This window comes from Geotrypetes seraphini, chromosome 9 (assembly GCF_902459505.1).
Source record: "Geotrypetes seraphini chromosome 9, aGeoSer1.1, whole genome shotgun sequence".
Taxonomy (NCBI): domain Eukaryota; kingdom Metazoa; phylum Chordata; class Amphibia; order Gymnophiona; family Dermophiidae; genus Geotrypetes; species Geotrypetes seraphini.
In genome coordinates, this window is record NC_047092.1 from 121,357,812 (window position 1) to 121,374,759 (window position 16,948).

General features: G+C 40.3%; 1 protein-coding gene across 1 annotated transcript in view; it reads left to right on the top strand.

The window, feature by feature from the left end:
• LOC117366910 (nuclear body protein SP140-like protein) overlaps positions 1-16,948 on the top strand; it is a 219,978-nt gene that overhangs the window by 88,062 nt on the left and 114,968 nt on the right. Inside the window, exon 8 of the mRNA XM_033958923.1 lies at positions 16,410-16,481. Coding sequence (XP_033814814.1) covers positions 16,410-16,481 — 72 coding nt within the window. The remainder of the gene's footprint in view (positions 1-16,409; positions 16,482-16,948) is intronic.

A 16,948-nucleotide genomic window follows, 5' to 3' on the forward strand; every position in this document is an offset into this window, starting at 1 on the left:
GCTCCATTCCACCCTAGCCCCACTCTGTTCTGCCCTGTTCCGCCTCTGCCCCGCCCACACCCAAACCTGTTCTCCTTCCCTGAGCTTGGGGCTGCAACTGGAGAGCCTATGAGCATGTGCAGACATGACGTGATGATGTCACACATGACGTGATGATGCCCTCCAGATGCAGCCCCAATCTCCTAAACCCAGACAAACTGCTGGCTTATGAAAAGCCTCTTGGACAGTCTTCTAAAAAGAGGACATGTCTGGGTAAATGCAGACCTATGGTAACCCTAGACAAGTGGTTTTCTGAGTCACTAATGATGCTTTGGTCATTAAAACATTATTGTGGCCAGTAATACGTCTCCTAGATCCAAGAGAGTTTTAACATACTGGCATGGGTGCAGCCTTTGGGGATGGGGGCATAATTGACGGGAGCAGGGCTTCTGGTTGAGGGACCCTCCATGGTGGGGGAGGCTTTTGGGTGGGGTGTACTGTTGGGAGGCTTGATTGGGGGGCTTGTAACAAGGTCTTTCTTTTTTTTTTTGGGGGGGGGAAGGCACATGGGAGACTAAAGATTTACCAGGTGCTTGCCTCTTTAAGCAATGACCTGGAAGTATTGGGCCATGACTTGGCAGCGTGATGTTCCCAAGCCAATGAGCAAACCCTGCTTGTGAGGTAGCTTACAAGCAGCATTAGTCCTTTATTATGGGACTCAGCAACCTCTAGTATTGAAATACAACAGGTTTATGACTCTTGTGGTAAACCAAGGTACAGTAAAATCCTGTCTAGTCTACTTTTCATTTCCACTGAAATAAGTAACCTTTATTCTGAATACTATTCAGAAAGAACATTTCCAAAATGTTTCATTTTCATTAAACAAGGAGCAGTATTGAACAGCCAACCAACCAGCCTGTATTGAACAGCCAGTAAGTTGCTGATATCCAAAGGCAAAATTATCCCATTGGATGGAGTAGTGAAGCAATCTTTATTAAACACAGACCATTCTTCAATTTCATGGGCTAGAAATCTTTTAAACGCTACAAAATCAAGAGATCCATGGAATTAGCACTACATATTGAAAACACAAAATCCACTGTAAATATGTCCATAATATGCAGCCTAGGTTTCAGCATAAGAAAATGAGGTAGGAAAAAGCTTCAGAGCAGTAGGCAACCCATGTTTTTTTATTGGGATGTCAATTGTTCAATCATTGGCTTAAAAGATCTCTCTTTTTACAAAAAACAAAAAGCAAATCTTAATCTTTACTGAACAATGAGGCCTTTTTACTAATGCCACAGCACAAATGGCCTTAGCACGCCCCTTACATGGATCTTATGCTCTAAGACCACTTTTGCCATGTCAAATAATGGCTGATATTCTCATTTTCCAAATTAATGGCCACATGCTAATTTTGAGGGTCTTAAAAGGTAACAGAGCAAGTGGGCTATAAAATCCAAAATGGTGGTCAAAACAGCAGAGCAGCCAAAATGAAATAACCAAAACAGTTTATTGTAGTGAAGACACAATGCATGTACAGAAACCTGACACAGGCCGTGTTTTGCCCACGTAAGGGCTATATCCAGGGCAGGATTAATTCATCGAGGGCCCCTAGGCACACAAGTACACTGAGCCCCCTGTCCCGCCCCACCCCACCATGCACCCAGGCGGAAACAGGAAGCTGCGTCAGAGGGAAGCTTTTGGTAAGTGTTCCGCCACTTATTTCTGTCAAATGGGATGATCAGTGACACTCAGAAAAGCACACAGACAATATAAAAGCATAAACAATAACCCTTTAATATATATATTTATATGAATATAAGAATAAAATAGCTTCACCGTAATCCCAGGCAACGACCAGCCTTCACAATTGGGAATCCCTGCAATTGATAGGTGGGTGGACACGGGAGACTGTCCCTTTAGACGTCTTAGATTCTAATGTTAGGGGCAGAACCCCGTCCTTATAAAGGGTGAAAGCTGCTGAGTTCATAGCTAAACAGCTGGTCCTGCAGTAACCAGCGTCCTTCAGTACGATTCAGGCACACCTGGTCCTGGTCTTTTGTTCTTTGTTGTTTTGGCAACATCCAGGTCAAGGAGGTCAGGATAGCAGATCAGCAAACTTGTTGCAGAAACCAGCTTTCCATCTGGTTTTACTGTCCTTTTGTTGTTGTTTTGGCAACACCCAGGTCACGGAAGTCAGATAAGCAGACTTGAGGAGACATATCACGTAGTATGTTGAGTTTCAGTTACCCCCTGGCCATAGGCATAACAGTCCACCCCTGATCCTCAAGTCTGCACCTCCCAATAAGAAATCTTCCGAATAAAGGGAGAGAGTGTCCGTTTGTATAAACCCACAATTAAGAAATGTTAACATAAGGATAGTTAAACAAAAATATAGAGTAAGGGATGAAGAGTAAAAGCCTCCCACCAATGGTGTGCAGTGGTAGCTTCAATGTGATCTGCTACAGAATGCAAGTTAGTATTGCAAAATTCAGTATCTATAGGATTGCTATATTTTGCATGGCTTTCTTTATAGATGGCAATAAAATAATTGGAGTAAGTACATCGGCAAAAGAAAAATTAATATTTACATTTGATATAAACATACTGAAAAGGGAGCTTGAATAGCATGAATCACAAGTTCAACAGTACTGCTAGCAACACAAACATTTTTATGTGATATTTCTTGTATAAAGGTATAACCTTGCGGTGGAATGGTCCATTGGCACAAATTGTATGTATGTTGTAAAGAACATGGTTCATAGATGACACGTTTGTTTTATTTTGTTCATCTATTTGTTGCCCATGATAAGTGGGAAACCCTAATTGGGGTCCCAATGTCAAAGGCATCACCGTAAAAGGACACATTGTTTCATTTCAAAATTACACCATTTTCTATCTAAGGGTACAGAATGTGATGTGGTTTTAAATCAATGAGATAAAGTTAATTCTTTGTGGTAAAAAAACAAAACACAGTTATCATTGACGACATGTAACATTCATATCGTAGTGTTAGTTCATGATTATGTACAGTATTTGGCACCCATTCACCTTCCCATCTAAATACATCTGCTTCTCTGGAGCCAAAATATGCTTGTTTGCCAGCCAGTATTTCAGAAACAATAGTATTTACTATACCTCAGGTTCTACATTTAGGTAAAGGTAAAATGGGAAAATTAATTTTCCATTCATAAATTATTTCCCTATGTTCTAAACCTGGTATTCTTGCATTCCCTAGTATTTCTTGCTAATTAGGCATTTTACTTGAAAGTATCACGTATAGGGAATCATGGAAATTAATAATCTTATTAATATTATGTTTGTGCTCTTACTCATGGCTTACATACATTTAGGGTAGCTTTATTCACCATCGATCACTGCAGTTATCTGGTATCCCGTTTTTCTTAGCAGCTTTGGTTAGGGTCTGGCTATGCTCCAGTTTCAATAGGCTTGCTATGCCACTCACATGCCTTCACTCATGTAAGAGTCAAGTGCACCACCCCCAGAGACCAGCCCTAATGTGAAGTGGCAGGATATAGGCTCACTTCTATTCCCAAGTCGGTGCCACATAATAGCGTCATGGCACGGCACTGTATGTCTGGTTGTGTGTCATCATCTTCTCGATCTGGTGAAATTTTCTCTTAACCCAGCATGTTTGTCAAATCATAAGAATAAGAGAGCAGAGCTGACCAATTCTATCACAAAGGGATGAAAGTCTATATGGAATAACATTTCCCAGTACGTGATTTTCCAAGGAAAATATTTCATCATGACTGTTTAGCTTCAATGCTTTAGTTACAATAAACACCCCTAGTGATAAAAGAGAAGATAAGAAAAAGGAGAAAAACCACTTTATGTACAGAATGTGATAACATGTGACACAATACTTGTGTGTAAAGTAGTATTTGTTTGAGATAAGAGAAACAACACTAATGCACTTAAAGGTATTCTGTAGGACATTCAGAAAATACACCTTTTTATGTTCTGGACATAATTATTATGTCACTTAAGAGAGACCATAAACACGTACTGATGGTAATACCAAAATAACTTATGTCAGAGATGTGCACTGCACTGTTTATACCTGGTAAGTTAAATAAAGAGAGACCATTTTTTATTTTATTTAGCAAATATCAAATACCAATGAGCACCATTTTACCAGGTATAAAGCTTTCTAATTTTTTCTCTTCAGATATCCTCTTATAATATAACCCCTAACTAAATTATAATTGGGCTGTATGAGCCATAGCATAAAATCATTGTGAGCATGGTTTTCATAAGAAACTTTCTTGTATGTGGGGGAATCTTTTTTGGAAAGTGATATGGTACCATTTGGACTAATAGAAGGGGTGGAAAAACTCTGGAAATGGCCAATGTGCGATGTTTATTGGGGTACCCCATAAGCTAAAACAGACAACACATAACAGAAACAGACAAACACAGAGCTCCGGCATGCTTTCTTCCATCGGCAATGATTCAGGGTTGAATTTAATCTGTAAATAAGCACATTATTAATCAAAAGAGTCATAAACAAATTTGGTATCCATTGGATTCCCACTATCAGGTCACAGTGCTGGAAGTATTTTAAATATGACACAGTGAAATTGGTTCTAATGACCATGTCTGGATGCTAAGCTTCTAAAAGAAAGAGAGATAGAAACTTAAGTTAATTGCTCTATAGTTTTGCTGGTCTCCTTTCTATCTTCTTCCATTTCAAAGCTCTGTCACACAATCATAAGAGAATGCAAGCAGGGACGTTTTAATCTATAAAACATACAAGAGAGGTTTACGTGCAGGTACAGTGGTTCACAATGTTAGTGTTTGAGGTAAAAGACACATTTGCAAAATCACTTGGAGTGCAACTTCCTTATACTATCTAACAAAACTTTATACATTATAAAGGTCACTTAACAATATTTCTACTCTTTTACTGTCCAACCTACCCCATATGTTACCCCAGATGTGAAATATGTTGCCTCCAGAATCCAAAAAGGCCCACCTCTCGGCATCCTTTTGCCCACTTAGTCAATATAGTGTGATAGTTCTACTCCTGCATGTAAGGTATAATTATCTAAATGTTCTGCTATAATCTTGTGATAGAAAGTGGGACTATGTAAGTATTTTTGTGGTAGTCTGGTAGATGTATATTGCCTCCCTTGCCAAGTGAATGCAAATTGTTCTGGACATTGCTCCACTATAGGAATAGTAAAAAAATGCATTGGTTCATGTTTACAATTTTAGTGGAGATCGGTACTACTATTGGTTTGGATAATTTCCCCACAACTACTTTGATCTCATAGGAATGTCTGGCAATTTACCAAAACTATAGATTCCATCGGAAAGCTGTAATGTTAACCCTTTTAGGATATCTAGCCCTATTATATTTTTAGGAATCTCATTGATCAATACAGTATATTCCCAAATTGATAATTGTCCAATTTTAAAATCTGTAAAAAAATTTTTATTTTTTTTTCTTCCCACTTGTATAATTTTCCCCCCAATCCTGATATTTATATTCCTCCACCCCAGTGTCCACTACAGCTTGTACCTTTTGCTCCCCAGATTTCCAATAAATATTTATCTCTACATGCGGACGCTGTTCTAATTTGGTCCAGGCAAACACTGAGGCTTGGCATTCACATCATTGATCCTCCCAACACTTCCACCCTTTTAAATCAGGATAAAGAATGGAAGCAGTTTCCCAACACTTCCACCCTTTTAAATCAGGATAAAGAATGGAAGCAGTTTCCTCAGGAGGAGCCGTTGGCACCAAAATATCCTCCCTCTCTCCTTTGTTCACTTGTGCTTGAGACATAGATTTCTTTCCCAGTCCTCTACTTTTGTACATTTCCCATAACGTCCCTGTATCTTTCCCATCTATTTCTTCCCTCTTTACATCATCTTTTATTAATGCCAAAAACATATTCCTCCGAGACACCCAATTAGCCCTGTTTGAATTGGATTGTCCTTTTCTCTTTTTATCAAAAGTATTTTAAGGTCCCCAGTCCCCCCGATCTCCTAACTGTCGGACCGCTTCTAAGGCTTCCAAAATAGTCCTGTCTATTTGATTGATCAACAAAGTTATCATTACCTGTTTGTATGCTGGTGCAGCATACTTGATAATTTTATTTCTCATGGACACTGTAAAAGGTAATGACATATATGTGTCAGCGTGACCTATTACTAAGGCTACCTTCATAGCCTCCTCCTTAATTCTCATTTGAGCATCTTTCAATGTATACCAAATTTTATCATTTGAGGGCCAATCAGATTCAAGTGGATATAGCCTCGTGACACCCCTACTAATTATCTGTAATAAAGACCATTGGGCATTTTTTGCAGGATAAGGATCCTCCCGTAACGCATTTTGTACTGCTACTTCTTGACTAATTTGAACAAATTTAGGGGCATCTGTGGCATCCAACATAATCCCTGCTGCGCCCAGCTCCTGCACCCGAATTACCCATTGTATTAGTGGTTCCCCAGGCTGCTGTGTAAAGCGTGCCATCATATCCATGACTTCTTGTTGAGTAACATCCTCCATAACATTATTTCTAGTCAGATTTTCTCCTGTCTGCAGATTTCCCTGTAATCTTTGTCTCCTCACAGGCTTTGCTTCTAAACTTTCTGCCTGTTCTCCTTCAACACATATATCCTCCTCACTGATATTAGAATTTGAATCCCAAATATCCCCATCCCGTTTGTTTGGATTCCAATCATCCGGCAGATGATAAATTAAGATTTTAACTTTTCTGTAACTCACTTTCCGCCTCCGTTTCTTGTATTTATATCGTGCACATCGCACAGCTGCCTTTTCTGTTACATTTTGATAGGTGTCTACCTTATCCATTAACAACTTATTCTGACATTGTAGCATTTTAATGGCATGGTGTTGATTACACATTTTCTTTTCCAGATCTCCTAATTTCAATTGTAACTTATGTTTAGCTTCATGCAAATTCCTCCAGGCTGACAAAATCATCCTTCCTTGTCTAGAAATTCCTTCTTGCTCTTTTCCTTTTGAGATTTTCACCCTTTGTAAGGAGGCACATAATTCATGTGGATCCCCACTTCCAAAAGTACAGGATTCACATAATCCTGCTTCTACAGACCACTCAGTGGCCATTAATTTACCTATACTGTCATTCCAATCCGGAATGGAGGGATTGGGAGCCTGCTCCTCAACCCCTTGTTTTCTGGGTAGCTTTTCTGACCACATTGATCACCCCACTTCTGGTACCAATATGTTCCGCCACTTATTTCTGTCAAATGGGATGATCAGTGACACTCAGAAAAGCACACAGACAATATAAAAGCATAAACAATAACCCTTTAATATATATATTTATATGAATATAAGAATAAAATAGCTTCACCGTAATCCCAGGCAACGACCAGCCTTCACAATTGGGAATCCCTGCAATTGATAGGTGGGTGGACACGGGAGACTGTCCCTTTAGACGTCTTGGATTCTAATGTTAGGGGCAGAATCCCGTCCTTATAAAGGGTGAAAGCTGCTGAGTTCATAGCTAAACAGCTGGTCCTGCAGTAACCAGCGTCCTTCATTACGATTCAGGCACACCCGGTCCTGGTCTTTTGTTCTTTGTTGTTTTGGCAACATCCAGGTCAAGGAGGTCAGGATAGCAGATCAGCAAACTTGTTGCAGAAACCAGCTTTCCATCTGGTTTTACTGTCCTTTTGTTGTTGTTTTGGCAACACCCAGGTCACGGAAGTCAGATAAGCAGACTTGAGGAGACATATCACGTAGTATGTTGAGTTTCAGTTACCCCCTGGCCATAGGCATAACAGCAAGCAGCACCGCTTACACAATTACAGTTCCCGTTGCCTTTCTTACCCGCATTGCTTGCTTGTCTTACTTTCCATCAATGGGGGGGGGGGGGGCGCGTTGCCGATTGGGGTGGGGCCCGTGTTCACGATCGATGCTGGAGGGGCCCATCGCTGTTTGGCGAAAACAATGTTGATGCCCTCCTTCATTGGGCCCTACTGACCATTTCAGACCCTAGGCACATGCCTACTTTGCCTATTGGTTAATCCTGCCTTGGCTGTATCAGGGGTTTAGTTAAACTATAAAAAATAACAGATTACAATCAGTAAAATCATAATGAAAACATGATTAAAAACATAATTAAAACCATCAAAAAACCCTAAGGGGCTCATAATCAAAAGAGAAAAACGTCCAAAAACCGGCCTAAGTCGGCACTTGGATGAACATTTCTCAAAAACTTCCAAGTGCCGATAATAAAAACGGGTTTTGGATGTATTTCTAAATGACCTAGGCCTTCATAGTGCCGCTGAACGACCAAAGCTAAATGGGGCGTTTCGGGAGGCGTGTTGAAGGCAAGAGTTGGGCAGGATATGGGCTGGCTTAGACTTAGTCGTACAGCTTGTATAACCAAAGGTTTTACAACAGAGCCTAGACGGAACTTGGATGTTGTGACTAAGACCATGTAAAACATGGTCTAAGTCACATAAACCCATCTAAAGTCACCAGATAAGCACTGCAAACACATAAAACAGACCCACACATACTACCCCAATGATCACCAACCCCCCCACCCCCATAAAAATTTTAATCATAACTTTAAAATTCAGCCTCCAGATCATCATCACCTGGCCGCCTGGCAAAGGAATGCCTAGACGTCCAGCCTAGAGGCAACTTAAGTCATCTTGGGGGTGGGTTAGGGACTCATGGAGAGGAGGACCCATGCCCATAATCCCCTGTAATCACTGCATTGATACTTAAACATGTGCACTCCCCTATACATCCCCCAAACCCTTTTGTACTGGCATATAAGTGGCTCCTGCAGCCATAAGAGCCATTGGGGTTGTAGATAAGTGGGTCTAGGGGATTCTGGAGTTGGTTTGGGGGGTTCACCGTAACCTATAAGGAAGCTTTAGGGAGGAGAAGACAGGGCACCCTTTTTGTGAAGTTCACAGCAGTGCCCTGTAAGGTACCCCACTATTTAGGTGGCATGTCTGAGTGTGCAGTCCGTCACTTTGCAGACCCCTCCCACGTCCAACAGGACTTGTTCTAGGTGTTTTGGACTTGGACGGAAAGTTGGACGAAAATGTAGTATAAAGATAGACGATTTAGTGGCTTGGACGATCAGATTGGCAGGACGTATAATTAGATGATTTTCGAAACGAAAAAAAAAGTTGGACGTATCTTTCAAAAATGTGTCTTAAGCTGTTTTTTTACTTTGGACGACTTGCGAGATGGACGTAAACAGACTTAGACATCCCTTTCGATTATGCCCTTCCACATGAGCATACTGTAATGTAATGTAATTTATTTTTTCTTATATACCGCTACATCCGTTAGGTTCTAAGCGGTTTGAAGAAAATATACAGTAAGATTATAAATGAGAAGTAAGAAGGTACTTAAAAAATTCCCTTACTGTCCCGAAGGCTCACAATCTAACTAAAGTACCTGGAAATTAATAAAGAAGAGAAAATAAAGATGGTTGAAAAAAGAAAAATTCTATGTGAACTTATAGGATGGAAATTAAACTGACAGTGAAGAACTGTATGCAAAATATATGCAATATACTGTATATATAAAAAAGTGGACATATAAAACAGGGACAGAAGCATTTATAAATTATACATGTAAAACCATGGAGGCAACAGGTAGATCATATTCAAACCAAAGGGCTACATAATATATAAAGAAACAGATATCTAATCACATTATAGTCAAAAAGGTACTTGTACAGACTAGCTAATATCAGAGATTAGTTAAAAGGACAAAATGAGAGTACATATCCAGGTGGTATATAAAAACAGCATCACCAACCAGGTTGGAGCTAAAAGACAATTAAATTTAAAGGGTTAAAAATGCTAGTCTAAAAAGAGGCAATGCTCTAATATTAACAAAAAGCAATAAAACAAAAGTCCTCCTTACCAGTACTTAACCAAAAGATGGCAGTGCTCCATAGTCTAAAATAATGGTCTCCTTTTACTAAGCTGCAGTAAGCACTGGCCCGTGCTAACTGCAGCTGAAAAGGTTTACTGTGGGATGTGCTAAAAGCATCTCACAATAATTCTACAATGTGCAAGGGGAAACCTTGCGCTAAATTTTTTTAAAAAATTTTGCCATGGGGGCCTGCATAAGGGTTTGCTAAGGCCACCTTTTAGCGCTGCATTGTAAATGGATCCCTAAATGTAATATTCAGCATCTAGGGGTCCTTTTACAAACCTGTGGTAAGTACTAGCGCATGTTTACTGCAGCTAAAATTGACTTACCTTGGAATGCACTGAGGTGTGCTGTGGTAAATCTGATTGTGTGCCCACAAACCACACATTAAAAATTTTTCTTGAAAGTTTCCTGGAGGAGGCTTGTTTGGTGGTAGACAGTAGATGTTCCTGCACTAATTTGTGCAGCTACATTAGCACATGCTAACTGATTAGCGCATGATTAGTGCATGAGGCCTTACAGCCTACAAAATGGGTGGTGTTAAGGGCCCATGCACTAATGGCAACATTAGCATATGGCCAGTAATACAAAAAAAAAAAAAAAGGAAAAGTGGCCATTTTGCTGCTGCAGTGTTCTTTAGGGCATGGGAAAAACCTGTGTAAGGGTGTGCTAAGGCCAGTTTTTACCATAGCATGGTATAAGGACCCCTAAACCAACTATGGGTTACCACATAAAGATAGAAACATGACAGCAAATGGTCCATCCAGTCTTCCCGTCCACAGCATCCACTATCTCCTATCTCTTTTGTATGTACATACATTTCCCAGCAAAATTATGAAGAAAGTTAAACCACTGGCACTACATTAAAACATAGAAACATGATGGCAGATAAAGACCAAAAGGCCCATCCATTAGGCCCATCCTTAGCATCCACTATCTCTTCCACTCCCTAAGGGATCCCACATGCCTGTCCCATGCTTTCTTGAATTCAGACACAGTCTTTGTCTCCACCACCTTTACTGGAAAAATATTCTATGCATCTACCACCCTTTCCACACTTTTCGCACTACCCACAGGTGATACACTATAGCTCGAGTTCTCATGCAAGGTCCTTGGTATCACTATCGATTCCTCTCTCTCCCTCAATGACCACCTCAACTCCTTGGCAAAATCATGCTTTTTCAGCCTTCACATGCTGAGGAAAGCTAGATCCTACTTCAGCCAACAACACTTTGCCATCCTTGTCCAATCCATCATCCTCTCCAAACTAGATTACTGCAACGCCATCTACTTAAATCTATCAAAAAAAAGTATTCTAAGACTCCAGCTAATCCAGAATACTGCAGCCAAACTGATCTTCTCAAAACGCAAGTCTGACCATGCCTTCCCACTCCTTGCCAAACTTCACTGGCTCCCAATAATCTCCAGAATCCATTTCAAATGATCCTGCCTAGCTTTCAAGATCATTCACGGAATCCTGCCTCCTCTTATCCCACTGTCTTTCAACTCCTCCAGTCCCGACTCCTCCAGAACTGCCCAAAGGCTTAAACTAGCCTTCCCCTCTCCACGCAGCATCCACTATTCAGGCAAACTGGGAAAATCCCTTCTCTTCAAAATCACAGGTCTTTGGAACGACCTCACCACCCCGCTGCGGAACCTGAGCTCCCTTCAGTTATTCCGCAAACAACTGAAAACCTGGCTTTTCAGCAAATTGTAGCTCTATCCTTCCCCCCTTTCTCTCCCCCCTTCTACACATAAGTTCATGTAATCCTACCCCCTATTTTAAGTTCTTGTAAACCGTGTCGAGCTCCATTCTCATGGAGATGATGCGGTATATAAACTTAAGGTTTAGATTAGATTAGATTTCCGTAAAAAAGAATTTCTTTAGATTACTTCTGAGCCTATCACCTCTTAACTTCATCCTATGCCCTCTAACGGAGCTTTCTTGGATTTGAAAAATTCTCATTTCCTGTACATTAATGCCATGGAGATATTTAAATGTCTCTATCATATCCTCTCTCTCCCGCCTTTCTCCCAGAGCATACATATTGAAATCTATACGTCTGTCGTCTTACACTTTATGACAGAGACCACTAACCAATTTTGTAGCAGTCCTCTTGGCTGACTCCATCCTATTTATATTTTTTTGAAGGCACAATCTCCAGAAATGGGGCCTCATCCGAAATTTATACAATGGCACTATCACCTCCTTTTTTCTGCTGGTCATGTCTCTCCCTATGCACCCAAGCATCTACCTGGCATTGTCCATCACCTTTTCTACCTTTTTCAGTATCAATGAGATTGACTTTTATGTGCTCCTATTTATGCAATTAATATCAGCACTTAACCAGCCAAGTGCTGACTCTACCCTGGAATGTCCCCAAAATAGCCAGTTTTCTGTTCAGCACTAACCCAGTTATTTTCAGTGGCTCTAGCCAGTTAAGGAGATTTAACTGGCCAGGAGCTGTTTCTGGCCAGCTAAGTTACTTTGAATATTGATACTTATAGTTTTAAGTTAAGTGATGGAGTCAGAGTGAAGCAAGAGAAAACAGGAAGGGAGGAAAGGGAGGCAGAGAGGAAATGCATCATATCCACCAGTTCTTCCCATTGATATACCCCAATATGCAGTCTAGCTACATCACTGTTGCTGATCTTTATGGATATGAATCAATAGGCATTTATTGATAGATCTGATGACTGTCTTGACAGTGTGGATAGATGGCTAAGAAAGCTTAAGATGTAACTTAACTCAGACTGGATTTATTATGACTAAGTAGGACTAACAATGAACTACATAGTTTTCCTATAATGTAAGTGATATCTGTTCAGCCACACCCAGACATGATTATATCCTTAGATGTCTGTTTAGATCAGTGTTCTCTAACCTTTTTCATGTAAAGGGCCACAGTGTGAACCCAAGAAAGATATGAGGGCCACCAAAAGATTTCAAGCTTACACATACTTCTAATTTTGTAAACTGCCTTGACCTGCTTGTTCAGACTCGGTATTAAACATAAAAAATTAATACTACCATATATACTTGACTATAAACCTCGAAATCTGGGCGGCCATTTTTGCTGTAGAGAAAAAATGGGCAGAAGCAAGTGGGAATCACTCCTGCTCCAATGTGCTACTAGACCACCAGGATGTCATGGTAGATCTGGTGGGGTTTACTCTTGCTTGGGAGGGAGGGAATGCTAACTGCTGGCCAATGGGTGTGGAGGTATGTGTGAGGGCATGTGCATGGGTACATACTGAAGTCTGCCGGTTCAAGGGGGGTTGGTGACGGTAGAGGAGTTGGTGATGGTAGAGGGGGAAGATTACTGGGAGGGAGGGTGGTAGGGTACCACAGGGAAGGCAATCTTCCCCCTTCATCATCACCCCTGCTGCTGCCAACCCTCCATTGAACCGGCAGACTTCAGTGCATACTTGCACCTGCACCCATACTCTACCCCTTCAGGTTGGCAGCTAGCATTCCCTCCCTCCCAAGCAAGAGTAACCCACCCCCCTCCAGACCTACTGTGACTTCCTGGCACATTGGGGCAGGAATGATTCCCATTCGCTCCTGCCCATTCTTTCTCCAGTTACCAAAGTTGTGGATAAACTATGCTATTATTAAGTTTGAATACACTTTTGAATCTTAATAAAGCATATATCAGTAAACATCGGACTCCACATTTTCTTTTGTTTTGGACTTCTACTCTTTTTTGGATCCAAAAGATCAACTTTTTTGGTTGCTGTATGCTAAAGTCAACATTAGTGCATGTTCATTAATACAAAAAAAGGAACATTTTTCATTTTACATATTGTAACATGCCTAGAATGGTATGATAATGTGGGATAGAAAATTTTTAAATAAATGAATATATTTATACATATTTGTGATACATGTGTGTGTATGTCAGGGGTCTTCAACTAATTCTTTAAACTTTTTATCTTTTCCTCTTTCTTCACTTCTCCTCTCTTCTTCTCCTTCTATTCCTCTCTTTTCCCATTCTCACGTTACCAACCCTCTTGGTTTGTTCCTTTCCCCTTCCTTTTATTTTAATATGATGTATCCTCTTATCGTTTTTCCCTTCCGTGTCAAGTATGTCTGTCCATGGTTTTTAATCATCTTTGTACATCTTCCCTTATATTTTTGTAAAAAGTTTGTATGGAAATCGCTTAGGCTTCAATGAGCTAATAAACAATACAATAGGCCAGATACAATAAACTTGAACTTGAACTTGGCCTACTCTACTGCTACAACCACTACTGCCCAGAACTCCCCCTTTTTGGAAGCAGTGCACTAGTGTAGGGCTTTTCCACTGTGTTTCAGCTCTCTATGTAATCTTGAGCTGCATGGTGCAGGAAGCTTGGGAGTATCGTGGCTTCAAATCCTGTGGGACTTGAAACTGCGAGACCAGCCCCAACTTCCTGTACTACACAGCTCAAGATTACATAGAGAGCTGAATCGTGGTACTAGGAATCATGCAAAGGCAGCCTGCAGGTGAGGGGATTTAAGTAGCAGTGAGAGAGAGTGAGTGCCCTGAGGGGGAAGGGTTGAGCGAGAGTGGATGAAGGCTGAAAGGGGGGGTTTGAGATAGGGGAGCATAAAGGATTAAAGAAATAGCAAGGAGAGAGCATGGGGTGAAAGTGCTAGAGAAGCAACATTTCTAAATTTGTGGAAGGTTTGGAGGGCTGAGGTGGTTGGGTGGATGGAAGTCAGAGTGGGAAGATGCTAATTGTGGGTGGCGAGGTGGCAGTGTTTGCATCACAATGTCAGCACAACACAAATGAAACACCTTAAGAGGCATGCATTAGAACATTCAAATTACATAGATATGATGCTCTCACTGTTCATACAAGGAAACATCTTATTAAGTAGCTGAGGGAGCAAGTATAGTTGAAATATGCAGATGGTACAAGATAGATAGTACAAAGTTATTGGGATAAACAGATGGGTAACTATATTATATTGTAGGTCTGACAATTAAGTTCACAAACTCATCCTAGAAAAAGTGGCACATAACTCATTGCTGAATATCACCACAGTTACCTTTGAAGTACTCCCCTTGGGAAGCTATGCACTGGTGCCAGCACCTAATCCACCCTTCAAAGCAATTTTGGAACTCTTTTTCTTGAATGCCCATCAGTGCTGTCATCATATTACCCTTAATGTATTGAATGTCATCAAAATGTCTTCCTTTCAATATTTCCTTTATCTTTGGATAAAGAAAATAGTCATTAGGGGCCAGATTAGGCGAGTAGGGAGGGTGTTCCAATATGGTTATTTGTTTTCTGGCTAAAAACTCCCTCACAGACAGTGCCATGTGAACTGGTGCATTGTCGTGATGCAAGAGCCACGAGTTGGCAAAAAGTTCAGGTCGCCTTTATCTAACTTTTTCACGTATCCTTTTCAGCACTTCCAAATAAACTTGGTTAACTGTTTGTCCAGTTGGTACAAATTCATAATGACAATCCCTCTTATATCAAAAAAAGTAAGCAACATTGTTTTGACTCTTGATTTGGACTGGGAGAACTTTTTTGGTTGTGGAGAATTGGCTGACTTCCATTTTGCACTTTGACGCTTTGTTTCAGGGTTGTATTGGTACACCCATGTTTCATCACCAGTGATAACACGACCCAAAACATCATCTTGCCTCTCCAAAAGGTCTTGCCAAACTTCGACTCTCCTTTGCTTTTGTTCATTACTGAGCTCCTTTGGGACCATTTTTGCACACACCTTTTTTATGCCAAGATTTTCAGTTAAGATTTTCCTGTTTCTCTATCAGTGTTTACTAGGCCTGTTATGCTTCTCATAGTCAGCTGATGATTTGATGCACAATTTGACAAATTTTTGCAATGTTTTTGTCAGTTCTCATTACTGGCCACCCTGACCTTTCTTCATCAGTGACGCTTTCTTTACCCTCAGAAAAACGTTTAATCCATTTGTAACCTGCCATTTTCTTCATGGCATTATTCTCATAAACCTGAACTAATAAGTCCCTGATTTCACTTCCACTCATGCCAAGTTTAACAAGAAATTTAATGTTTGTTCATTGCTCTAATTCAAGCTCTGACATTCTCTTTATGGCACACAAAGACATGCAACAACAATAATTAATGCCACTCAGCAAGACACCACCACACATCAACATGAACACAGCTGTGCTACCAACATAAGCGCAAGGAGGCAAGTTTGTGAAATTAATTGTCAGAACTCATATACTCTATACACAGTCATGATATAAGAACTGCTCTAAGTTACAGGGTGTGCAGAAAGCTAGACCAGATTCAGAGTGAGAGGATAGTTAGTGATACTGTGTGTGTAGATATTGTAATATAATACTGGTATGTACAGTAGGCAAGGTTGGTTTGTAGGTAGAGGAAATACAGGTGTATAGAAATATATTTTTATTCCAAATTTTTTAGATCATTTTGAAGCACTATAAGGAATTTACGGGAATGTTAATATTAATATTCTATATTCTATATTCCATACCTGCAGCTGAAGTATCTAACACAACCAAAGAAGGGAGGTTCCATCAAATCTTTTTTTCCAGTTTCTACCAGAAGGATGGTAAGTGCTTCACCAGTTTTGTTCTTCCTCTGAGTCTTCCATAATATGAAACAAGTGCAATAAGTAAGAAGGTGTATTCATAAAAAAAGAAAAGAAAAACTCAGCAAAATAAGACATATTCATTTCTATAATCAACTGTAACAGAAATCTTAAAATGATGTACAGCAGATAAAATCCATAGCATCATAACAATAATAAAAATAAAATGTTGTCTTCAGAATTGTACACAGTATTCTAAATGAAGTCTCACCAGAGTCTTATACAGGGACATCAATACATCCTTTTTCCTAGTGGCCATTCCTCTCCTTATGCACCATTGCATCCTTTTAGCTTTCACCGTCGCCTTTTCAACCGGATTGGCCACCTTTAGCTCATCACATACTATCATACCCAAATCCTGTTCCTCTTTTCTTCCCCTCCCCTCTTATCAAACTGTACCATTCCCTTGGGTTTTTGCAGCCCAGATG